The 27,950-nt window shown below is 32.2% G+C and overlaps 1 protein-coding gene across 1 annotated transcript in view; it reads left to right on the plus strand.

Moving 5' to 3' along the window:
- The window catches only part of FSTL5 (follistatin like 5), a 791,029-nt gene that overhangs the window by 681,503 nt on the left and 81,576 nt on the right, over nucleotides 1-27,950 (plus strand). Inside the window, exons 11-12 of the mRNA XM_015538440.2 lie at nucleotides 3,424-3,450; nucleotides 12,668-12,786. Coding sequence (XP_015393926.2) covers nucleotides 3,424-3,450; nucleotides 12,668-12,786 — 146 coding nt within the window. The remainder of the gene's footprint in view (nucleotides 1-3,423; nucleotides 3,451-12,667; nucleotides 12,787-27,950) is intronic.

Consider the following 27,950-nt stretch of genomic DNA (forward strand, 5'->3'; position numbering starts at 1 on the left):
ATAGTCATTCCTACTTTCTTCCTTGTATCCATATTTCTCTTCCTTTTTTCTTCCTCCTGCTTCTGCTTCCAATTCTGCTTTCTCTCTCTCTCTCTTCCCCCTCTCTGTTTGGCTCAATAATGAATCAATTAAGTCTATGTATTACGTTTTGGCCAAAACTCTTTGGGTCCATATATCGAATACTCATCTTTGTTGTCTTATATGAATTGTAATTATATTTGATTTTTTAAAAAGTAATAATTTATTGAAGAATTTTGTGTGTTTAAACACCTCTCATAGATTTTCAGGGCACCTGGATGGCCCAGTCGGTTGAGCATCCAACTCTTGATTTCAGCTCAGGTCATGATCCCAGGGTTGTGGGATCAATCCCTGTGTTGGGCTCTGTGATGAGCATGGATTCTGCTTAAGATTCTCTATCTCCCTTTGCCCCTCTGCTCCTCTCCCCCACTCATGTGCTCTCTCTCTCTCTTTCTCTGAAATAAAATAAAATAAAATATATTTAAACACCTCTCATAGATTATCATATTTTCTTTATTATTGTCTGAAAATATCTAAATGATTTATGCTGACTGGAATATATCTACAAAACAGAGACTTTTTATTTTCTAGTTTAGTTTGTGAGCACTCTTGAAAATATTTTCCAAAAAGCCTGAAAAAAATACTTCTGTTTGTATAATACAACATTCAGTTTGTATAGTATGATAGTTATTATAAAAATACTAATTCAGTTTTAATAATTATATTATTGAAACTTTGTCTTTTTCTCTTAATTTTTCAAACACTGCAAGTGAAGAGTTATAGAAATAGAATATAATTGTGGATTTATCAATTTTGTATCCGATCCTAATAGCTTTTGCTTTATATTTTAATCGTATGTTTTTAGTTTACATAATTTTAGGTTCAGCATGCAGTGCCTTGAATTTTGCCTTGTTTGATGTTAATATCACAAACCATGTATTTTTGGTACTTTCTCATAAATGATTTCCTATTTTAAAAAATATCTGTCCTTAGCCCTTTAAAATAGCAGTACTTTGGTATACCACTAGAATTTGTGCAGGCTTTTTCCAGTATCTGGAAAACCTACCCTTAAATCCTCACTCGGTTCACTTTTATTTATCTTGTATATCACACCTTCAATATTTCACTATGCTTAATCCACCTGTTGAAAGCATTCACAGCAATGTTCTTCTCTTTTATAACACATTAAATCTGTAATTTAATTTTTTTTTCTCAATTAGAACATCAGCTCTATTAACAGAGAGACTAGGCCTGTTCTAATTTGTGTCCTATATCACTGAACACAATGTCTGACACATGCTAGGCACTCAGTCAGTACTCACTGAGAGAATGAATGGAGATAGGAGGAAATGTGTCTAGTCACCCCCCCTTTTTTTAATAAACAAACAAAAAAAACCCACCCATACAAAGATAAGTCTAATCATGGCTCAGCCTTGCCTGAGCCTACAGAAGAAAATTTATTATCTGCTGCATGGTGTACAAAAGACTTTGTTCATCTACTCATGGAAAAATTCTCCGGCCTCATCTTCTTTTGTGCTTCAAATAGACTCAGTTACTTAAATTTCTCTGAATACAGTAGTTAGTTCTCTCTTATGGGGGGGATATGTTCCAAGACCTCCAGCAGATGCCTGAAACCCCTTATAGCACTGTACCCTAGGTGCACTGTGTTTTCTTATCTGTACATACCTATGATAAAATTTAATTTAGAAATCAGGCACACCAAAAGGTTAGCAATAATAACAAAATAATTTTAATGATGTACTGTAACAAAAGTTGTGGAAATGTGGTTTCTCCCTATCTGTCTCTCTCTTAAAATATCTGTTTGCACCACACTCGCCATCCTTCTTCTTGCGATGATGTGAGATGATAGAATGCCTATGTGATGAGAGGAAGTGAGGTGAATGACATAGATAGACACTGAGACTACCACTGATATTCTGATGGTACTTCCGGAGCAGGATCATCTACTTCCAGACCGAGGTTAACTGCTGGTAACTGAGGTCTGTGTCCTCTCCTCACAAATAGGGTCTATCATTTTCATATTCATTTCAAGAACACTGTAGACAACAAGAATAGCACCACAAAATGTCCTGAAGGGAAGCATATAGCATGCATTCAGATTTGGATAAATAATCATAAAGAATTAAAAATGCCAAGAATTACAAAAAAAGCTTACTTTACACAAATTTATTTTTAAAAAATACAGCAGGTTTTGAAAACTGGATGACTTGGGCCGTCAGCATCTGTCTAAGAGTGCTGGACTACCGTGTTGGCTCTGCTGCATTCATAAAGGGCTTCCGTTAAAAAAAAAAGTGCTTTAATATGGCTAAAATATTCAGGGAATATTTAATTGTGCATGAGATTTTACATCAGTCACACTTTCTTTTGACATCTTATTTTGCTTAGAAAGCATAAAATTTGGGCAACATTGAATTGGTAATGGAGGCAGACATTTCTCTGAGAATATTTCTAATTGGTATTTATTTCATTATTTCTATCTCAATATTTTAACTCTATTGATTTAATCTCGGTATAATATTTAATAAAACTATTTTCCAAAAACAATTTAATCTGAACCATTATTGTGCACTGAACTAAGTAAGATATAGTTAGAAATACAGTAAAACCTTGGGTTACCAGTAACTTGTTCTGTCAGTGTTCTCCAAGACGAGCAAACATTTCTAACACATTTTAACTTGATAAATGAGCAATGTTTTGCAATATGAATATTATGCAATGCTGAAAGTCACATGATCGCAGATGAGTCAATGGGTGTTGAAATTTGTTTTGATATAAAAGTGCTTTGAATTACAAGCATGTTTGTGGAACGAATTATGCTTGCAAACCAAGGTTTTACTGTATTTAATTCTGTTTGGTTTAAAAAGTGAAAGCAGGCTACTTAAAAATAGGCTACTGCTATGTTCAAAACCTTTAATTACAAGAATTCTTCTTGCTCAGGAATATTGCATATTATGTAGTTATATTACATATTGTGATTATTGAGAATTTTTAAAATACATTTTTTTTCAGTTAGCAACTTTTAACTATACTGTCTTTAGTAAATAGTTTTAACTACCAATATTTGTTCTAAAGATGTATTTCAATAACATTAACCTAACTATCCCATTCTTTCCAGTGATGCATAAAATGTTTTTTGTTTATTAGCAACATCTTTATTACAAAGAAGAATCGACAATTTCAATAAATGAAAAGAGCATTATTAGCTAGTACCAGCATTTTACTGTTTTGTTAATTCGAAGTAGTTTGTTGAATTCAACATCACTTTTATGTACATGTTCTATCTTAGAGATTGTGACCTCTTTAATAGTTATTTATATTAGTATGCAATTGAACCTCTATTTACTTATTTTTCTTTCTCTCCTTTTTCTTTTTAACATGCTGCAGTAGCTAACATATTATGGAGAGAAGAAGGTACTAAATTCCATTATTTTTATATTGTGATTATTTTGTTTAATTTTTAGTAGATTTGTTGACTATGTTTTAGTAATGACCTTATTCATTTTTATGTTGACTCAATATTTTCATTTGACTATAAATCAATATTATTTTGTGAAACTGTTACCATTAAAATATTTATTACTCTTCATCAGCTTGATTTATTATCCCTATATAACCAGAGAGGTACATTATAATATATTGAAATGATTTTAAGAGTTTAAAATTATGTCAAAAAATAAAGGCAAACTTAAACATTAACTTCCATAATAAACCCTGATTTCGATTAGAAAAAGAAAAATTATAAAAACTATTACCTTATCAAGGAAATGTAATAAATTATTTAAGAAAATGGATGATAAACTTGAAGGATCTAGATTCAAATCTAGATTCCACTACCATATAATCGAGGGCCCCTTAATGTCCCAATTTTCTCATCTCAAATATAAGGATAGTTGTTAATACTCAGTAGGGTTATTACCAGTTCCTTAAACATAGTCTATACTGAATAAGCAGTTTCCACTTCCATTTATTATTGTTATTATTTTTCTTATTCATAAAAACCAGGGAGAATGCATTTGGCCAGGTACTCATGTGCTTTACTTAAATTTTTAGGAGAAAAATGTAGTAAGTCATCATTAGAGTTCTGGTAAGCAATGACCAAAATATTGCCTCACACTTGATCCTATACAAACTTTTTCTTCCCTCATTATAATGGGCTTCCTAAATGAATTGGAGTCATTGCCACCTGCGAGGGCTGTGTCTCATAAGCTTCAAGTAATTTGAGAATTGAAGCATCTCAGTTTTGTTCTCAATGATGAGGCATACCACCATTTCCCCCCCGTTGGTATTTGTTGCTTCTCAAATCTTTTGTATGGGCTTCTTCAAAGTCTGGTTTTCTTTTTTTTCTTTTTTTTTTTTTTTAACGTTTATTTATTTTTGAGACAGAGAGAGATAGAGCATGAATGGGGGAGGGTCAGAGAGAGGGAGACACAGAATCCGAAACAGGCTCCGGGCTCTGAGCTGTCAGCACAGGGGCCCGATGCGGGGCTCAAACTCACGGACCGCGAGATCGTGACCTGAGCCGAAGTCGGCACTCAACCAACTGAGCCACCCAGGCGCCCCCAAAGTCTGGTTTTCTGAAGAGGTTCTAGTGTAACTATACCTTCTCATTTTATTCCACTTAGGTAGTTCACAGCTGAACATACAAATGTAATCATTGTTGAAACTAGCGTTAACATGTCTGTTAAACATTTCTTTATATTCTCTTCCCTCTTGAGATCATATAATATATCTCCTGAAATTTTAAAAATTAATTTCATGTTATCGAAATGCAAGGAACAAAACTTAAGTAGTCAGAGATCAGGTAGCACAGATCTGACTTTTGCTGGTTAATTGCTGGTAAAAACTGGATGTATTATTTTACTTCTCTGAGCCAGATTTTCTAACATATTGCTTGAAATACAGTTGTCACTCCCCTTGCAAATTTGTGATATATGAATGCCCTCAAAGTATGTGAAACAATGCTTTCTTATAATTTGACTATGATAACAATCGTGAACATGATTATTTTATGATTTGAATATGAAATAATAATATGATATTTTTCAGGCTACCCTTAAAATTATAGGAGACCTCCAGATTAATTAAAATGACCCTGAGATTCATTATATGAAACCATTTTTATCTATTTAAAATTTTCCTCTGTTAGTTTTTTAAAATGTATACTCTCAATAATTATTTTCCATCAACCAGTGATTTGCTTACTTTTCATAACTTTGTTTGACAGAGAATATATCTTGAGGAGTGATAGCCATTTAGTCTATTTCGCAGATAATTTGAAGACCTGTATAAGTAAATGTCTTTGGGTAAAGTTTTTAAAATCTTTTATTTCATGTGCAATTATCATCAGAGTCCTTTGTTGTTTCTTAGAATAAACAAGATTTAACATAGTATATTTGAGAAAACAATATGCCTGATTTAGATTCATAGTCATCTGTAAATTATTTTTTACAATGCTGCAGTTATTGGCAAGGCATTACAATTAGAAATGATTGCATATAATAATAGTAATGGTGGCCAGCTTGAGAAATCACTGAATACTAACAGTACGTACAATTATTTCATAAAAAGTAATTAAAGTAACAGCCAACTGAAGCTTCCAAATTAATTTTTCTACTTTTAAAGGATCAAAAATAACAAATATGAACTACATAACTCTGAGAGCCATTTTTATTTCCACATGTAGTAATGCTCCTTGTTTGTATGCTTGTGTCATTGTCATGGCCAAGAGAAATTTACCCAAGAGAAAACCAGCTGGGGAATTCCAGTTTCTGGCATTTTAAGATTAATATTGAAAAGAGTTAAAAATGATAAACCTCTCATAATGTCATTTTACTTCTAGGCAAGTATTAAAACTATAAAATTTTATAACTGAAAAATTATTTTTTTAAACATTAACATCAGAATCTAGCTTAGCCAGGGTTTTGTAATCTGAATTGATTTTACTGAATTTAATGTGTATTATCATACTAATTACACAGATATTTAAGCTTGAAGCACAGCGTCCTCTACTTCTATGGGTTCTTCCACTCCTTTTCTAGCCATCATTGTGGCTTGCAGGAGTGCAGGAAGACATTATTAAGAGAGGAAATATCCACCTCATTTAATGACAAATATTTTAAAGAGCCTATTAAATGTAAAGCACTTTGAAAATACTGGAAATATAAAGACTGGAATATTTTCCCTAAAGAAAATTTCAATCTAGTAAGTTAAAGTCTAAGTCATTCTTGTTGATAACTGACTTTATGATGTGATTTGAAAATACACATTAAAAGATCGACTGGTTTTCTTCCACAACATTTTTATGATCTTGTAATAAAATGTAATCTAATAAATTGTATATTAATATTTGTTTGTAAACAACAATTTAGGAATATATTATATGGTCTAACTTAATAATAATGTGTTTTGGTTTGTATAAGCGCTGAATTAAAGGAAATTAAGCCATTTTATTCACTGATGAATTAATCTTAACTTTTAAATATGCTAATTTCAAGCGCCTAACACAGATGTAAGGTGGTTCGTTATATAGGATAGCATTTCCTAAATTTGTTAGAACATGGAATTATTTTGATGAATATCTATAGGATCAATATTGAATAAAGGCTACTTTGGGATATAGTGGATTTACATGACATCTAATGATTTGAAAGTCAAAAATATAACTTCTATGTTATTAAAGATTGTCCCTTCTAATCTTTGTAAATATTTATGAATCTACTCAAACAACAATATGGAAATGATTGAAACAAATCAATATAATTAACACCTACCGACACAAGATACAAATAGAAAGTTGCAGGGAAATCTTACAAAAAGCTTACATGTTACACCATGATCTGATCACAAAGCTTTGTGATCTGTAATGTCACCAAACTGGGGAAAAAGAGATATGGCAAACAGGTCAGTTTTTAACTTCTTCAGCCTGAAATTATTCTTGTTTCATTGGCCTAACTACTATGCATTGTAAGGGAGTTTGAAAAATATAGACTAATATATACCAACTTTGTGAGTTCCATAAGCTTCTCATATATTTTTAGAGAAAAAAAAATGCTAAGGTTCTCAAGACCAGATTGCTGCCTCACAGTAATATTGAGAAGTTATTTAAAATTAAAAAGGATTTTCAGAGCATAAAATTCTAAATTCATGAAACTTAGAAAGTTACAGCATTGTGGAGAGGTAGAGACCATGCCTTCTAACGGTCAGTACACGATGCCAATTAAACCATGATCAAGCTCTCGATATTTTCATTAGCCAGTTCTCTACCCTTGCTTTAAATACTAACATCAACTTGGCCTCCTTGTGTATTTTAAATTATTTCATTAAAAAGTTTTCACATCACAATTGTGATCTGACAAGAGATATCCATTTGCAGATGTATGTGTATATACATATACATATTTATGTATGCTAAATGTGTATATATATACATACATACTCATGGGTGTATATACAAAGATATACATAATTCCAACTAATATTAATTATATGACAAAAATACTCTATTATAACCTTTGCTATGTTAATCATTAAATATGATATTAATCATGCAGATTTGTATTCAGCTTTTTCAGCATATCTTTGGAAGTTCAGGAAATGGTATACTGACTCAAAAGGACTGGTTTTACATAATGTCACTCTGACCAATCAAATAGTACCCACTTGCTGAATTAATAGTGCCCAGTGCCCAGTAAAGAGCATGACCACTTGCAAAAAACTTTCTAGCGAGAATGAAAGTAAGTTTTCATTACTTATTTATTTTGAGAGAGAAAGACAGAGTGCATGTACGTGCAGGGGAGGAGGGGAGGAGCTTTGAGTGTGAAAAAGTTTTTAACTCCAGAGACAAAGATATAAAACGGGAACATTCGTGAACCAAAACCTTTCCCTGCTAAGTTATTCAAGGTGAGACATGCAATATGGACTATCTATCTATTCTTGCTTATATTTTTCTTTAGCTAAAAAAGATTTTTTTTCTATATTTCAAAAAAAATAAGCTCAGCATCTTTATAAGGTGAAAATAATAATATCAACCAATGAAGGACTTTATAACACTAAAACTTATTGAATTATCTTTTGATTGGTTACCAAATCACTGCATCATATGATTATAATTTGCTCTTGACTATAATTTGAATGTTAAAGCAGTGGCAATTTAAACAGAGAACGACAAACATCACCACAAAATAGCTTTTATTACTATCTTTTGCCATCGTTATCCATCCAATAATTACAAATTATCCACATTTTATTGTTGATATAAATTACGTAACATATACGCTATATATAAGAAATGATCCAATTATATTATCTTGGTACATGGTTATTCTTCAGCAGATAGCCTCAAGAGACAGCAATGTGCATTATATCCACTTTTTTCTCAGTCTATTTCATGTATTTAAAGGTGCAGTATTGACTAGAAATTCCTCTAGGAAATACTTCCTTTTTACAAGACTGCAAGTAATTCTTGCTTACGTCCTTTCTCTGTATAAAAAGAAAAACAAAGCAAAAAGAAAGCTCACAAGGAACAAACAAATTATGGATCACTTTCTAGAGCCTCTATACTCCATTAGATTAACAATCGACCTGGAAAAGACAAAGTACATGTGTCTGTCTTCACCAGGGGATGAAAAAAGAAACAACAGGCTGCACATATTGCAAATCTTTACTGTGACTAGAGTGGTGAACTTTTGTAATATACTGCAATACAACGCATTCATGAAGAAAGAATTGTAATTGAAACCTAAATGGTTATTAAACTTTTTTTCAGACTCAGAACCCCTTTGCTCTCTTCAATATTATTGAGAACTCAAAAGCTTGATTTTATGGGGTTACTACTATCCACTTATATTCACCATACTAGAAATTAAAACTGAGAAAAGTAAAAGATGTTTATTTATTAATTTATTGAAATAAACCATAATAAACTCCTTATATGTACCCATAACTAAAACTGTTTTAAAGCTATATTTTTAAAGCTACATTAGAAAAATGAAGAGATTCACGTTGCTTTGCATTTTGCAAATTCTTTTCATGTCTGGCTCAATAGAAGATGCTGGATTCATATATTCTGCTTCTGCGTTGAATTGTTGTGATATCACTCATTATATCACATGTCATGTAGCCCCTTGAAAACTACCCTCTATATTTGGAAGAATCTAATGTGTGAGAATGGAAAAGAAAAATGCAAATGACACCTAAGTATCATTATGAAAATAGTTTTGAATTTGTAGACCCCCTGAAAGGATCAACTTCAAGAATTCCTACTAGAAAATGCAGTTGAGTTTTAGCAGGCTCATGGATCCATAGAATTTGATAACATAGAAAACTGAAATGTAGCAGTATATTTCACAGTGTAGATTTGATGAAAACATGAGAACAGAAATCAAAATCTGGTTATATACCATTTTACAATTTTTTTCTACTAATTTTTAAAAGAAGAGATAATGTCAGTCATAAAAATAGCAACAGTACCATTTTTTTTTCAAAATTTACCATGCACCAGTCACTGCTAAATGTTTAACATTCTCCATTTAATCTAATTCTTATAATAGCTGTATGACATAAGTATAATACTTATCTCCAAGCTTGAGATAGAGAATTTCTCACATAGTCTGAGTAACTTTCCCATGGTACAACACTTAGCTCTATTGCCATGATTGATCTTTGAAATGTGTGAACCCAGAAAATGGAGTTTATCTGTCTTTGTTACTGTCTCTCATCTAAACAACAACAACAAAAAGAAGTTTGGTCATGACAACTTAATAATTATAGTGAACATACACAAATATATTATTATTTTCTTTATAAATAAAGCTAATGAATGCTCTAAATGCAAATCTGTGTCTTTAACTACCAACATCTCCATTATTGGGTATTTTTTATTATTCTGTGCCCAGTATAATCATAATAAGTGTTTATATGTATAATATTATAGCAGTAAATTTAAAAATAAACACATCTGTATCACATATTCAGATCATAAATTCTGCTGCTAAAACCTACAGAAAACTTAGTTTAAAATATTTCTCTAACCAGAAAAAGAAAAAGGAAAACACATCTCTTGTGAGTGTAGAGAAGAGTAACTCATAGATGGCTCTAAAGGTATACATAAAATTTTAATTGATAGCAGGAGAGTGATTAAAAACTACTCGTTTTATAATTATTATTTTAGCTAACATATATGGTATTTTGCTGGCATTACTATTCATAAACACTGAAAAGTTATATTTCCATTGAAAATAAAAAATTCAAGAACAAACTAAACTTTGCATAATGAAATCTGTATTTCTTCAATAGCTTGTAACCTGGGAAGCAGCTGTTTTTGTAACAACACTGAATGTGTTATTTATATTTTAAAAAGTAAGAAAATAGACTTGAGATTTGAACAAGTGATTTGGATGGATTAAGTGGGTTTTAGAGGAAAATACATCTTAGAAACTTCATCAGTGCAACAATTCAGCAAAATTCCACTGACTGCATTGTATACAGAATATGGTAAATGACATAATGAAAGATTCCATTTGAGTCAGGGCAGAGAGATTTCATGAAACTTTGCACTCTGGACTTAGAGTATTTTTCATATTCAAACACATTCAAATTCCTGATTCTGGACCAGAATTTTGCAGTAGCTGAAGGAAGGGAGAGTCATAGTCATTAAACATTTTGGGAGCTTTATAATAATCATGAAACATAGTTAACTGACACAACTAAAAATTAGACACCACATGACTACATGATTATGTTTACAAGTTTCAACAACCAAAAAAATTGATAGTCACCAACATGTAGTTCACGTCAATCCTATGTTAATGCTTACATGGAAGCTTGCTGATATGAATCAATTGTTTTGGCATAAAATCAAACTTTTTAAAAGTTTTATCCTTTGGGCATAGAATTTATATTCATCTGTGTATAAACATAATTATAAATAAGAGCTAACAACTACTAAATTTTATTTTCTGAAAAATATTAAGTTTAAATTAAAATTATTAGAAATCATGAAAAAATTAAATTTTATGAAAATTTATGAATTAAATTCTATGAAAAATACGACTTGAATTTAGTTTTTGCTACTTTTGCTACTGTTCAGAAATATTCCAACATACTGTAGTGCTCTCTGGAATTATAATACATAATAACTGATAAAGATTGCATCATTTTAAAATAGGAGTACTATGAAATATTTATAAAGCAATAAGATGTGTGAAAATTATCTGGAGTCACTTAAAATGCATAACTGTACTATATAGAAATGATTTCATGTGTTAAAAGAAAATTATAACCACTATGTATAAACACCAATAAAGTCATAATCGTACTTGAATATATTTCCCTCTAAATCATAAGAATAGATGGATATGTGGCTGGATGGACAAAATTGGTGATCCTTTTATTAACTAGGAACATATTAGATAAGAATAAATGTGGCTTAAGTTGAATAAACAAATATTTTTATGAATCAATACACTTTTATTATGATCCTTAGGCTTGACTTAAAAAACCTTGCAGGTGTTATCAATCAAAATGAAATGATACTTGGGGAAATTTTTTGTATTTAAATAAATTTTTTTCTTTATAAATATTTTTAGAATTTAAACATTTAAAACAATAATGGTTTGGCTTTTCAAACTACTGAGATTTGAATATCATTACTTATCTTTTAAAGAGGTCATGCTATCATTGAATTGTGCATGCTATAGTTAGATTGAATACATACAATTGTGCAAAATAGTACAGCCAGAGAGGGAGCTACTCAGGTAAAGATCAGAAGAAAAAGAACTATATGTGCTAAGGACTGGCCATGTTGGAACAAAGCAGAAGCAGAGGAAACAGAGAACAGGTGTGCAGGAGTATGTGAAAGCCTCCCACATGCAGGCATCAGTTAACCTTAGCCACATTCCCGGTGTCTGATTTGTAGCATCCTGCACCTATTAGGCATGGATCAGTAAAGTGAGATGAATTTCTGAGATATCAAATACCCAAATCTGTGGTGTGAATAAATTAAAAGTATGATTTCAATCATTTACTGAAATTTTCCTAAGAGCGTAAATTAATACAAGTTTTAAAGTATGGAAATGGATCCCAAACTTGGCCAGTGTAAAAACTGAAATCTAAGGCCTCATATATGATTATATTTACAAAAATTACTTTAGGAAAAAATATATTTTCTCCAATCTGGAAGACTTGGTCTTTTTCTTTCTAAAAGTCTTTATGTAAACAAAACTTCTACAAAGAATGAAATTTTATTTTCCCTAGGGAACTCTAATAATTATATACAATAAATATAATTCTTCAAAAACTATTTTTATTTTTTAATCAACACCTATTAAGTGGGGAAGATGTCAGACATAATCTATATGTCAAAGAGTTTATAATTTCCATTTCTATGTGAAACATTTATTGAATTATACTAAAGAAATCACTGAATTGCAGATTAGAGACCATAAAGAATGTTGCATAATATCACAAAGATGCTTTGGTATAGGGTAAAGGATTCATATGATTTGCTTTATTAACATTATACAACTTTACAAATCGATCTCCTGCCAGTACTGGGAGGAACACTGAGTTTTGGTTGTGAAGATTTCTGATAATTTTATTTTGAACTTTTGAATGTGTTTTTATTCCTAAGGTCTGGGAATTGGGAACATGTTCTATGTTTTTTATGAAGATGGAATCAAAGTGATACAACCCATAGAATGTGAATTTCAGAGGCACATTAAGCCTAGTGAAAAGCTCCTTGGATTTCAGGCAAGTATTTAAAAACTTCCTATGCAGTTTTATGCAGCATATTTGTTAAGTAGAATTATATTTTGGAAACACAATGAAATCCATGCGTGTATGAGAAATTTGGGGAGGAAAATATTAAAACTGTGAGACAGGCTGATATTCTATGCAGGTTTTATACTTGAGAAGGAAAAATAATATGTTGTATATTCCTAATTACTTGCTCTAATTAAAATAAAGGCAATAGAAGTGAAACGTGTAGAATGAACACAGTATAATAACTTTACCTGCTCCTTAATTTAGAATGTCTCCCATCTGGGTAGGCAATGGTTATTTAACAAAATAAAAGAAAATAACATGAAAATAATCTGATGGGAAACTGGGGTATATTAGCTGCTTTATAAATATTGATTCCCCTTTATTTTTTATCTCATTTTTATGAGGTCTCAATGGAATGAATGCTTTAGATTTATATGGGAAAATATCAATTCTTTTATTTATAAATATGTATCTTACCCTTCTTAGAAAGATTTTTTCTGTAAAATATTGGTACAGCATTCTGAAAATAAAATAATATCTAACAAAATGGGTATTAATCATACATATTAGGGATTACATTTTTATGAGATGATAAATTATAATTATGTTTACATTGTCATAGCTCTATATATATCTCCACATAAACATGTATACACCAAAATATGTAAGATTAAAGGTATCTATGTTATTTATGTGTTCCCACACAAGTTTGGACATGCACCAAACTCCCCAAATAAGTTAAAATATTGGTAGACTTAATCATGGATCCTCTCCCAATACTCATTTTAAAGGTTAGCGTGGCCATGAGATATGAGTAAAATAAATATTTAATAATTCCATTGTTTAGATTTTTTACTTTCAACTCCTATTTTCAGCCTACCAGTAGCCAGTGTTGTCTTATGTTGATGTATGGAGACAATTCACATCTTATGCACTAAAATGAGAAGAAAAATATAAGTGGGATAAGATAATTGAGCTTCCCTCCAGCTATTTTATAGGAAAAACATGTCTTATTTTATTTTATTTTTTTAATTTTTAAAATTTATTTTGAGAGAAAGAGACAGAGAGAGGCGACGGGAGGGGGGGGGCAGAGAGTGAGGGGAGATGGAAAATTCCAAGCAGGTTTTCAGTGCAGAGCCCAACACAGGGCTCAAACCCATGAACCGTGACCTAAGCCAAAATCAAGAGTTGATGCTCCACCAACTGAGCCCTCAGGCACCCCCAAGACCTCTTATTTTAAATGAAGAAAACAATTTAATTCAATATGCCTGTGATTGTTTAAAACAAATGAAACATTTTTTAATTTAAAAAGGTTTCGGTTATAAGCTAAATGGAATTATTATTTTTGCTAAGCTATAGTTTAACAAGGAAGAAAACATTTAAAATTACACAAACAATTTTGTTTTGTTTTATAATCATATAATATCAATACTAAGTCCATTCTGAGTAAGGCATATATGTGTGTGTAAATAAAGACATATAGGAAAATATAAATATTTGCTTGTGATAGAGCAAATCATGCAGTTTAATACCACATTCATATTTTCATAAAAGCATTATGGATGAAAATTCTGGGCTAATACAAAGATAATGTAGCATCCAAATGATTTAAATCAAAGCAAAATAATTTTGTAGGAGAGTGTATCTCTGATTCCTACAGGACCAGCAGTTTTGTAGCTAACTGACACAGATGTGTTTGTCATATCACAGAATTTGAAACTTCGGCGACTAACAGCAATAAGATAATCTGTGATATCCATATTTTTATCTCAAAACCATCACCTCCTGAATTTGATCTGCAAATTTAGAGACAAAGAATTTTCTTCTTACATTACAAGTGTGCTATTTCAGAGTATCAGTAAATGGTTTAATGCAATTTAGTTGAATGCAAGTCTTAAGAATATCCTTTTTTAGAATGTGTTTTGATGGCTCTGGATGAGTTAATTTAATTATTTGGAATCTAAAACTGAGAAAGCAAGCAAAAAAGTGATGTGGAATTTTTGTGACATGTCTTGACAATAGGGATGTGAGTTTACTTACCTGAGTTTCTCTCTTTTTAAAGCCTTTGTCTATATAGACCTTCTTCTAAAACAACTAAAGTAGAAACTATATAGGATCATGCATCTCTCCCTACATGTCTGGGTATATATAGTGAGAAATTACGTATGTACATAGATGTAAATTATATGTAATTTTCTATAAAAATTAAAAGTTGAAGAAGTGAAAACCAAACCCTGTGATGACAGCCTTCACTCATTTCTTTCAACCTGAGAACCATTATCTGCAAACGTCCATCAACAGTGAGTGTCAAAGCAACGGTCATTACTAAAAACTAGTTTACTGCATCAGATTTTCCAAATCATAGTCTCTGGAAATCTTATATTAAGCCTACATAAGAGTTTATGCTAGAAATGCATAGTGCAAAATGAAAGAAAATAAAAGGAAAAAAGTTAGCATTCCTGTATTATAAAAAACAAAAACTTACAAAAAATTTAATACTCTAATTATCATAATGGAAGAGTAAGCAAAAAGTAAGAAATATCAGATTTGTACTTTTAAGAAGAAGGCAACTATCAAATTAAAAAAAATTAAAGTTTATTTTTTTTTGAGAGAGAGCAAGCAAGAGAGCACACATGCACACACGAACGGGAAAGGGGCAGAGAGAGAGGGAGAGACAGAATCCCAGGCAGGCTCTGCACTGTCAGCACAGAGCCCAATGCCAGGCTTGAACTCAGGAACCATGAGGTCATGACCTGAGCCAAAATCAAGAGTCGAACATTTAACCGACTGAGCCACCCAGGAATCCCCAAAATGTGTATGTTTGAAATTTATGACCTTTCTATTGCTTTGAATGTTGACATTAAAATACCAAAACATTTCAGCTGACCAATATATTTTTTATTTTATATTATTTTTTTAATATGTTTGATGTTTATTTATTTTGGAGACAGACACAGAGTGCAAATGGGGAAGGGTAGAGAGGGAGATACAGAATCAGAAGCAGGCTCGAGGCTCAGCTGTCAGCACAGAGCCCAATGTGGGGCTCAAACCTATGAACTGTGAGATCACAACCGGAGCCAAAGTTGGAGGCTTAACTGACCTAGCCACCCAGGCGCCTCTGACCAATATATTTTTTAAAGCACTAAGAGTAATAGAGAGAATTGTGAATTGGCTAAAACTATGTCTTGCTTATAACTGTTAAATGCAGAATATAAAAGTATTCAATGAATACCAAAAAGAAAGACACATTTCTTATGTGATTATTATAGTCCATATATATGAAATAAAGAGTACAGTAAATAAATTTTTATTTCATATTGTTCTGTTACTTTTTTATTCCTTAGTGTGAGATAAACTTAAGTAATTGGTATATATACACAGGCACTTTCATGATATACAAGTATACAGAGGTAGAAGTAAGAAGAAATTGATCATGTTAAGTTTTGAGAATAAAAGCTCATGCAAAGCTATTTTGTTTTGTGTTTAAACACAAGAGAGATACCAATTTCAGAGTGTGTAAGCTATTTGGTGCTACATTTCTAGATTTACATTTCTAATTATAAAATAATTTCCTGAGCAAATTGTTGCGTATTATGTGAAAAACAGAACCAATATAATTAATACCTGTATCTCTTTATTCTGACTCTATCTCTATATTTATCTCTATCCTTATCTCTGTCTATCTCTGTCTCTGTCTTTATCCCGATCTTTTTATTTTGTGGAATTGTCTCAGGTGATGGTGGGAGGGTTAGCAAGTCTGAAAACCCTAGGGCAGGACAGCCAACAGGAAATTCAGGTAAGAGTGGATACTGGGATGCTATATATAGTCTGGAGTCTGAAATCCAGATGAAGCCAATAGACCGGCAACTCAGACACAAAATGGTATTGAAGTCTTGAGTCTGAAATATGTACGCAGACTAGAAACTCAAGCAGATTTCCATGGGGAAGGCTTGCGGCGGAATTCCTTCTTCTATGGAAAACTCATTCTTAAATCTTAAGGCCTTCAATTGATTGCACGAGGACCACTCACATTATGGGAGGTGATCTGTTTTCCTTAAAGAACGATTATGAATGTTAATCACCTTTAAACAACTTTATAGCAACAAATAGACTGGTGTTGCCCAAACAGCTAGGTACCATAGTCTAGTAATAACCCAGTTAACATACAAAATTAACCATCACATCTTACTATCTCTTAGTCAAGGGACTTATTAAATCCGTGTTTGTATACCCAATATTAGTACAGTGTTTTACCCATGGCAGGTAATCAAGCAACATTTGTTAAATGAATTTCATAAAAATTCCATTGTTTAGACAGTTGGGCTATTCATTCTTTTATGCATTCTTTAAGTCTAAACATGTATACATCTAATTTCTTCCTCACCTTAATATTGTTCCTTACTTCAGTTCCCAGAAAACAGTGTTCTTTCAATGTGTTTGTGAAAAAAATGTTTCATAGAATAATTTATCAATGAATTATTTCAGGGTACATATAACCTCATGTGTCTATTAATTCAGGATCACGTAGTCAAAATATACTGTGCAGATAAATTGTAGAAGATAGTTTGGAGTTCTACTACAGAAAAAAAGCTGGTTCTTTGGGAATTTAGAAGATAAATCTCTTGAGTGAGAGTAATGAGTCTTTTGGAGTTTTTTTTTTTTTTCTTCCATGAAAGGATTAAACATAAATATAACATTTATCAAGTCATTGTTGGTATTAAGAGAATGGAAGCACAATTTCCAATATAACTCATTAACTAGTAACATTAAGATGAAAACTGAAATATTGCGAATATAGAATTTTCCATCAAATCTCTCAGAAGATGCCATTTTCTTGCTTTAAATAAAAATTCAATTTTGGTGCAATGTCAGATTACATCGGGTTTCAGCTTTTGATAATGAGCTGGTCAGGATTCATGCAACATGGCTTTACTTTCATTCTCTTTCTTTTTTGTTACATAGCCTTACTAGATGATTTTTGCTATATTTATCCTAGTTGTACACATGATTTCATCTTGTCCCCTACAGTATGAACTTCAAGCAAATAGAATTCTAACCCAGACTTATGAATTCAGAATGCAAACTGAAATGGGTTGGAAAAATGTGTAAATTACAGGCTCAAGGATGACAGGATTTTCCAAGATTACCAACCTTTTCACTCTTATGGTTTTCAACTATTTTGTCATCTGTACTCCTTAATACCTTTTAAATTCCATTACTTTTGTGTTTGCTTATTATAGATCTAGCCGCGGTTCCTCACACATACCATGGTGTTACTTATTCTTTCATCGACCCTAGAAGAGCTCAAATGAAGATCACATATATTTTATCCTGCATGGGTCTTATATTTTGAGACACGAAGGTTTAATTACTGGGTTTAATGATAATTAAAATGGTGCTGAACTGCAGAGGAACATACTTTCTACAAGAAGTCTGATATGTATCACCTCTAAAATGCCTGTTTTCTAGGTCTGAAATTCCCATCTATGAAAATTACTTTACTTTTACGAATAAATACTATTAGTACTCTATTGAAATGGTATTGGTATATAGGAACAGATTGTCTATAGCATTCAGAATATTTAGATGTTAAGAAACTGATGCTGAAATTAGAAATAGGGAAACACAGGGCGCCTGGGTGGCTCAGTCGGTTAAGCGGCCGACTTCGGCTCAGGTCACGATCTCGCGGTCCGTGAGTTCGAGCCCCGCGTCGGGCTCTGTGCTGACAGCTCAGAGCCTGGAGCCTGCTTCCGATTCTGTGTCTCCCTCTCTCTCTGCCCCTCCCCTGTTCATGCTCTGTCTCTCTCTGTCTCAAAAATAAATAAACGTTAAAAAAAAAAAATTAAAAAAAAAATAAAAAAAAAAAGAAATAGGGAAACACAGCAGGTGCACATTTCTTTCTCCATTGGTGTTGTCTCTGGCCTCAAGCACTGCTGCCTTCAGGGCATTTATCCGTTCCATTAGTTACACCTCCAAATTTCCCTTTTCAGCGTTTCTTTCTGGTTCTAATCCAATTACTACTTCTCCAAACTCTGTCCACAAAAAATATTTGTTAAATCATCAGCTCCTTTATATGATGCAGACCATTCATTTCCCCACGAAGCCATTGAGCATCCTTTTGAATTCAAGGGCACTGTAGACTTCAGAAAGAAATGTTTCTCCATTTATTCTTTTCTCAATGGGCCTCCATTCAAACATGGCTTATAGTGAAAAGAGTTCTAGAATGCTGAAGATTTAAGTTTTTCTCCCTTTGTGGTTGCAGTGATGTCCTGCAAAGAGCGTCTTATAGAAAGTAATACAAACTACCCCTATTTCTTAGTAGATTCCTCTGTAGATGTTAAAAGAAGTAAATATATGAAATCTTTGAAACCCTAGACTTAAAGAGGCCTTCTAATTGTCCAAAAAAAATCACATTATTTTTTTTTTATTTAAAAAAAATTTTTTTTAATGTTTATTTATTTTTTTGAGACAGAGAGAGACAGAGCATGAATGGGGGAGGGTCAGAGAGAGAGGGAGACACAGAATCAGAAGCAGGCTCCAGGCTCTGAGCTGTCAGCACAGAGCCCGACGCGGGGCTCGAACTCACGGACTGTGAGATCATGACCCGAGCCGAAGTCGGACGCTTAACCAACCAAGCCACCCAGGCGCCCCAAAAATCACATTATTTAAAAAAATCTTGTATTGTGCTTCTATTAGACTGTAAGTATGTAAGCCTAACATTGGGAGAACAACAGTGGGAAACATGTAAATTGTGCAATAACATTTTAGTGGAGTTGAATAGCAGGTGACTTTATCTAAGAAAGCAGATTAAGTCTCCTTCAAGAATTACTAATGAGAACCAGCCAAGTTACCTGGATAAATATGACCAAAATGATATATGTATCTTAGACAATCATTTGCCATTATTATGGAACATTTTATTCAGGAGAAATAAGAACTCATTATAATATAAAGTACATTCTATGCACTTCAGAAAGAAATGAGTTCATAGCAATTTAATTTTCTCGATGGAAATTTCCTAAGGATAAAATTGAAGAGTTTTGCAAGAAATTATTCAGGAGTTCCTGGGTGGCTCAGTTGGTTAAGCGTCCGACTCTTGATATTGGCTCAGGTCACGATCTCATGGTTGTGAGATGGAGTCCTTTGTTGGACTCTGCACTGGGTATGGAGCCTGCTTGGGATTTCCTCTCTCTCTCTCTTTCTCTCTCTGTATCCCCCACATGTGTGCTCTCTCCCTCTTTCTCAAAATTAATAAACACTTAAACTATTTAAAAATTATTAATACAAATGTCTTTAAACATGAAACCTTTTTACTTGAGATTTATGAAGTCACATAAGTATGTCTTTTACAGATTTTAAACTATAGTTCTGGCCTAAGATTTAGTTTTATTCACAAGAAAGGTACCTATTCTTTATTTTTATTTTTATTTTTATTTTCCCAAAGGAATGATTTGCATGGTAAAATAAAATGATGCAAAAAAAGCTTAGAGAAAAAGTAGTCTTTTTTTTTTTTTTCTTCATGCTTCCCTATTCCCAGTCCCACTGCATGGAATCAATTTCATTTACTCACTTTAAGGAGTGTGCAGTATCTCTTGAATTATGAATTAGATATTTCCTGTTGGTGTTTCTTTATGAATGAGGACAATTCTGCTCACACAATTCCTAACATTTCTCTTTCTGAATATGTTGAAAATTATGTAATTATTTTAAAGCTTTTGTGGATTAGATTTAAAATTTTAATGGTTTGTTTAAATCTTAGTTCTTATTTTTCTTGAAATTTCCTAAAATTTCTATGTAACTTTAATATCCCAAGCTCTTGCTTGATATTTTATTGTTTACATTTTATACTTCAAACCTAGTTGTCAAAGTTGCAACTTAATACCAAAGGCTAGTCATTTCCTCTAATATCATTTTCATATTTCAGATAGGTCATAAATCTCAGTTTGAATAATTTGAGAGGTGGTGTAGGAGGAAAAACAATACAGTAAATTAATGTCCTCAATTTTATTTTATTAAGTGTTTGAATTGTGAAGAATTAAAAATATTGCTGAAAGCATTTAGAGAACCAGTATGCACTTCTTTATATACTTATCATATAATGATTTTATATGCTTCCTACATGGAAATTGGAGATACAACTATATAATAAGAATTAAAAGAATACAAAACTTAAAGCTCAAAACTATTGTTTATCTCTTAACTATTTAAGCTACTAATTTATTGCCTATTAAAACTCCTTTTTCTTTATAATTTAGTAATGTCTCTTCAAGATTTTATTAAAGCAGTTTTAGACAACATGTTACAGATTGCTCAGTAAATTAAAGACAAACCCAAAGCGCACCTAGGGCTTGCCAAACAGCATGGCAATCATTCCATTCCCTTTTTAAATCTCATCTCTGAAGTGCTAAAGAAAATGGAACACGAGCCACTATGGAGGGGCTTAACTACTGGCAGTCTGAGTTGCCCGAAATCACCGCCAAAGTGTTTCTCGTTTCAAGAACTGGATCCATTTACGGACTCCATCTTACGTGTTCTTCCTTCCATCCTGAAAAAGACCACAGCAGTCTCTCCTATCTCATTTCTATTTTAAGATGAAAAACGTACTCCTATGATAAGAGCGGAAGAAAACGAGCTTAGTATATTTAAAAACCTATACACTAGTACCATTTTCATTGAAAAATAGTAACTTTTAATGAGTAAGTCATGGGGGTAAAAGAGGCAGCAGAGGGAATATAGTCAATGGTATCAGAATAGCATTGTGTGGTCACAGATAGTAGATCCGCTTGTGGTGAGCACAGCAGAGAGTATGGACGTTTCGAGTCAGGGCATTGTCCACCTGATGCTAGAGTAACACTGTGTATCCATTGACTTCAATTTAAAAAAAAGGAACTCTTTAATGTATAATTTGCAGCATATAGTTATCTACTAATATAATTTCGTAAACATTTACTTTACTGCTGATTGCTCCCTGTTGAAATTATTTAAAAAAATTAGAAATGTAATAAAATAATAGCATATCGGATTAGGTGATCTGTACACATTGAAATATTTTTAAACGTTTATATTTGAGAGAGAGAGACAGATCACACATGGGGGAGGGGCAGAGAGAAAGGGAGACACAGAATCAGAAGCAGCCTCCAGGCTCTGAGCTGTCAGCACAGAGCCTGACATGCGGCTGGAACCCAAGAACTTCAAGATCATGACCTGAGACAAAAACAGACGCTCAACCGACTGAACTACCCAGTCGCCCCATTCTGTATACATTTTGAAGGATTCACATAGAACTAAGTTACAGAAGCAGTTTTGGTGAATTCTCACTCAATACTGTTTTCATGTTATCACCCAAGAAGTTTTTTGAACTGGAGAGTGTGGCAGAACTCTTATGTAATTCAGTAGTAAAAAGGAGACAAGACAAAATATAGTTCTGTAGGAAATATAAAGAAAATGTACCTTTGGTTTGTATCCCCTTATAAAGAAGGTTGGTGCAGAGATAAATTATTTTAACATAACATTTATTTCTAAAGGTTTACAAAATATAACTTAAAAATGGGCCTATTTTCATGGTTTTTCTTTAACTGATATAAACAAAGCAAAATACATAAGTGCATAAATTATTTGACCAATATCATTTCACTGCATACCTATAAGAAACAGAATGTAAAGTCATTTGCAATAATATTTAAACAGTAAATAATATAACACGTGCTAAAAAAATTTTTAAAGACTGTTGACCTAAAAGGTAAAATGTAATGGTATTCAATGTAGGCATCCTGATGTGGGACAAGTTATGTGTGCATTACAGTAAAGTTGAAAAATAGAAATGCATATAGTTATCCTATAAATAGCTTTATAATTTTTGAAGATATATCTATCACCCTTCAGAATAATTTGCTTCAGTAAATAGTAGTCTTGCAAAAATGATCACGCCTGTCTTCCACATAAGGCACTTCTGTGCTAGACAATATGGAAAGATGGAAGGACTCGATCAAAATGACATGTCGCCATCTGCATTGTGAGATTATGTGCTGCAAAAAAAGTTCAATTCCTAAATTATATTACACTCTATTGAAACAAGTGTAGATAGTCCAACAAGTATAAATTAGCTCTATTTATGCTTTCTTTTTCAATTTATACTTTTATGTCAACATTTAAAAAAATTTTTTAATGTTTTTATTTATTTTTGAAATAAAGAGAGAGACAGAGAACAAGCAGGGGAGGGGCAGGGAGAGAGGGAGACACAGAATCTGAAGCAGGCTCCAGGCTGTCAGCACAGAGCCCAATGCAGGGCTCAAACTCACAAGCTTTGAGATCATGACTTGAGCCAAAGTCAGATGCTTAACCAACTGAGCCACCCAGGGACTCCTTTGTCAACATTTTTAAAAATAGTTACCAAGGCAAAGTAAGGTATTCACAAGGACAGATTACATATGTATATTTAAAAAAGATAATCACTGGGGCGCCTGGGTGGTGCAGTCGGTTAAGCGTCGGACTTCAGCCAGGTCACGATCTCGCGGTCCGTGAGTTCGAGCCCCGCGTCAGGCTCTGGGCTGATGGCTCGGAGCCTGGAGCCTGTTTCCGATTCTGTGTCTCCCTCTCTCTCTGCCCCTCCCCCGTTCATGCTCTGTCTCTCTCTGTCCCAAAAATAAAAAAAATAAAAAAAATAAAAAAGATAATCACTAAAACCCATCTTGATCCTAAACTAATGTTTTGAAACAAAAAATTGAAAAATGGGCATTATCAAATTTCATGTGTCACTACTAAAAAAAAGAAAAGAGAGAGAGATGAACATTTAAAGAAGGAAAGGACACCTTAGAACCTTAGATTGTTTTTGATATCCCATCTCATTTAAATTGTTTAGCTCTTTCCTTAAAAGTTTAACTTCGATTCATCTATATCCTGTGGACTTTAACGATAAGAAATAACTTAATGTACTCCATTTTAATAGAAGAATTTCAAAGCATTAAGGTAAATGATCCAAACTGATGCATTTACAATGTCTTCTAAAAACCAGCAATTTTATTTTGACAGATTGCACTTCTTCATGCTCCTATCATATTACTTAAAGCATTTATAGATTTTGAAATAAATAATACCTGTGAAGTGGATAATCAGGAAGGCAAAGGAAATGAACTCCTTAATTTGTACTGACGTTAAAAAAATGTAAGTTTAGTTTTGGGAGCTGTGTTTTAAAGGGACATTAACAAATTTTCTTTAACATTGGAAGGACTTTTATGTAAAGTTTAAGAGAGAATATATTGCTTCAAAATGGAAAAACTAAATCAAATGATGGAAAGCTATAAGGAGACAGATCTATGCTCTCAAGCCAAAATGTAAAAGTGTACATTATAAAGAAGCCTCCCTTTTTTCTAAATTAAAAAGAAAGAAAGAAAGAAAGAAAAATACTAGATATCCAGCTGTCAGAAAAATTGTAAAATTGTAGAATGGAAATGTGTATATTTGGCATTTAAACAAATGTTTTATTCATCTTTTTAATAATGAATCTACTAATCAGTAGTTGGAAAGGACCATTTGAACAAGTACTCTCTATTTCCACTTAAAGAAACTCAAGTACAGAGGTGTCTGGGTGGCTCACTTGGTTAAGTGTCTGACTTCAGTTCAGGTCATGATCTCAGTTTGTGGGTTCAAGCCCTGTGTCAGGCTCTGTACTGACAGCTGTAGCCCGCTTTAGATTCTGTGTCTCCCTCTCTCTCTGCTCCTCCCCCACTCACATTCTGTCTCACTCTCAGAAATAAAATACAAACATTGAAACTTTTTTTTAACAAAAAAATTAAAAGAAAGGAAATTATAAAATGTATTTGAAAGAAGTAAGCCCCATTCCCCATGATATTCATTAGTGTTCATAATGATGTCACTGTTATAATGAGTTTTTCATTATTTTAAAGAAAAGTTTACACACTATAGCCCAGCTTGGTTGCTTTCATTCATTCTTTCTTTCTTTTCTTGTTTTTTCTTCTCTTGTTTTTCTTTTCCTTTCCTCCCTCTTCCCTCCTCTCCTCTCCTCTCCTCTCCTCTTCTCTCCTCTCCTCTCCTCTATTCTCTTTCTGGTCACTTAACTTCATGTGTTATCTGGTAAGGAAAAAAAAATTGTTAATCTTATTTTTTTCCCTCTAGCTCACCATTTACTAATTGTGCATTGTAAAACAAAGTCAGGAAAAACTATTATTGCTCCTATACAAATCAAAACTTCATTATGCTAGGGAACAAAATTCAACATAACTAATAATTTAATTTCAACTATCCCCACTACTATTTAATCAAACTATCCACCATAAAACATATTGGCCCATATAATTTATACTTTCTGATATTGATCATAATTGTTCAATTTCTTTAGTGCTTGATATCAGCTTTTGATTCAACTTTTTTGCCAAACTCTATTTACTGGTTCTTCAAGCTAACTTTAAACCTTCAGTTTTTATATTTAATTTGGTCTCCCATTATTCAAATTTATGCCTTTCCCAACAGACATTAAGTTCCTGCCCCTGGGATTCTCAGTGCCTACTGGCATCTGGACCAAGCCCTAGCCAGGATTTCAGTTCTTTTACAAGAACCAAGAGAAGCAAGACACAAACCATCTAGTCCTACATTTACAAAAGGTCTACAGTTTTCTTCTCTTATGAAGGCATTTGAGGTTTAATACTTAAAAAAATTTTTTTTTTTTGATTAGTGATTCTTACCTAATGCAATATGTTTATAAACTGGGTAAAATATTTTCCATTTAAGCAGAATAGAAATAATTCAGAAAACTTTGGATTTTTTTTCTTTTTTGGAAACAGTTGACAAAATTTTAATTTCATGTCTTCAACCTACAGATGAAATGTGACAGGTGAAGTGATTTGCTCAATGTCACAGAACTTCCAAATGATAAAGGGAAAAAAATCTCTTGAATAATTCTATCTATGCATCAACTATTCCATACTTAAAGTAACTCTCTGAAATTCTTAAATATTCACAGTGACTTCTCTCCAAAACACTATGAAAAAGTGAAAAAAAAATTGTATGCAAAATATGTAGACTATTTTAGTTTCATGAAATATAACCCATGGGAAATTTTCTATATGAAAATAGCAGGTAACATTATGGATCGCTTAACCTTTTCAAGCATTATTTTATTTAATGTACATAATAATCCTATGTGATACATAATATTGTTATACCACTGAGATAAACAAGGGCCAAGAAGAATATTTACACAGTTAATATGAGTGTATTACCTCTAGATCTGGTTGACCTCAAAGTCAAAACCTCTCTAATTCACTGTCTCTAAAGAGATACTGATTCTCAATTTATAACTGTAATGTTATCAGCTCCATTTTTATTGTAACACTAAAAAACATAAATACATCCTTTTTATATTAAAAGAAAGGATGGAAATTTTTGTAATGCGGTCTTTGTACTTTTAATCAAAATCATGCTATATGACAGTTTTCTAAGGCCAAATTAAGGCAAATGACCTCCCACATTTCTCTGACTACCTGTGCTTTGACTAGTATGAGCTAGACTGTTTATGACACTTTAATAAATGAAATGGCAAATAGAATTAGATAAATTGAATATACATAATTATAGAAAAAGTTGTATTGCTCAGGTTATAAATAGTGAGTTCAATTAAAAATTGATAAAAGTACTTAAACTTCATGGCCTTTCTTTTTAAAAAGAGGTCCAACAGGGAGATAACCATTGATATTAATTTAAATTAATACATTTTTGTGAGATCTCTTTTTTTAATATCACTAAGCAAGATCAACAGAATACATTATATTCAGTGTATTAAAAAAAAGCTTAACCTTGATTATAGATATTTTCATGTTATGAAAACTATCCTAGGAATCCCAACCTAAACAGTACAAAAGAACCTTTGTTTCATTTGTCTTGATTCATGATAAACTGAACAAATCCTCATTGGAAATAATTATTTACAGTCTATTGATAAAGTGAACACTATTTTTTCAAGTATTTTATTATTCACTTTTCTATATATCTCAGTTGACTCAGATGATGACAGTCGGGATTTAAAAAAAAAAGCTCAAATCAATGCTTCTTAAACTATTTGTGGGGGGGAAGAATCACTTTGATTTTTGCTCAATTTTTCTTTTTTTCTTTTTTTTTTTTTTTAACCAGTAGGTATTTTTCATCCCAAGAAATCCCCCAGGCAACTTTGACACACCCAGACTGGTCTAAATTCTGTTTAAAGAGATAAGTCTACTAGTCATATGAGCACATGGCTATTATGGCAATGCCAAATTGCTGCAAAAGATTCCAAATATATTTTAAACATATATTTACTGAAGAAATATTGTATCTTTGCTATTATGTTTGGAAAATGTAAAAATATAGGAATAGCAAAGGCTAACATTTTAATTAAGATGATAGTACATGGTTATATGCCAAACTATGTGATACAAAATATAAAAGCTATGGAAGTTGAGACAAGAAGGAAATCAGTAAGACCCATAGTAGTTAGGGATAAGTTCACTGGAAATATTAGAAATATGACTGCCAAATGTAGATTGAAAAGAATTTGATTAATGCAAAGTATGGTGTGCTTTTTAGTAGCTATGGAAAATCATTGGTGTTTATGAAGTTTTGGTGAGAATATTCTAGCTAGGGAACAGACTGTTTATTGCAGGTAAATGAAGATTACAGTTACACATTTTCAGTAAGATTTTTTAAATTTCTTTCTTTCATTTTTTTTTTTTTTCTATTTGCAAGGTCCCTCAACTCCCCACAATTCTTAATTACTGCCAGGGGAGGCAACTCTCTTGCCAGTCTTAGGAACATGACTGGTAGAGAAGCAGAAAAATTAAACAATGCAGAACTACTAAAATCAATTTATTTTTAATAACTAGTGACCACATCAGCAAGAGAACCAGGTCTGCAATATATCTATAAATTTTCAAACTTAAATGCTACATGTTGATCAAAACGTCAAATTCTCTTTCTCTCATTCTTTGACTTAATATAAAATTCTAGTAGTTCAGTACTTACCTAAGAGTATCTGTATACCACCCTTGGGTGAATCCAATGCCTAAATTTGGTATATCCATCTTAGATCACCTTATATGTTACATGCTTATTTCTGCCTTTTTAATAATATTTTATTATAATATAATATAATGCCAGTTTAT

The sequence above is a fragment of the Panthera tigris genome, chromosome B1 (genome assembly GCF_018350195.1).
Source record: "Panthera tigris isolate Pti1 chromosome B1, P.tigris_Pti1_mat1.1, whole genome shotgun sequence".
Classification (NCBI taxonomy): domain Eukaryota; kingdom Metazoa; phylum Chordata; class Mammalia; order Carnivora; family Felidae; genus Panthera; species Panthera tigris.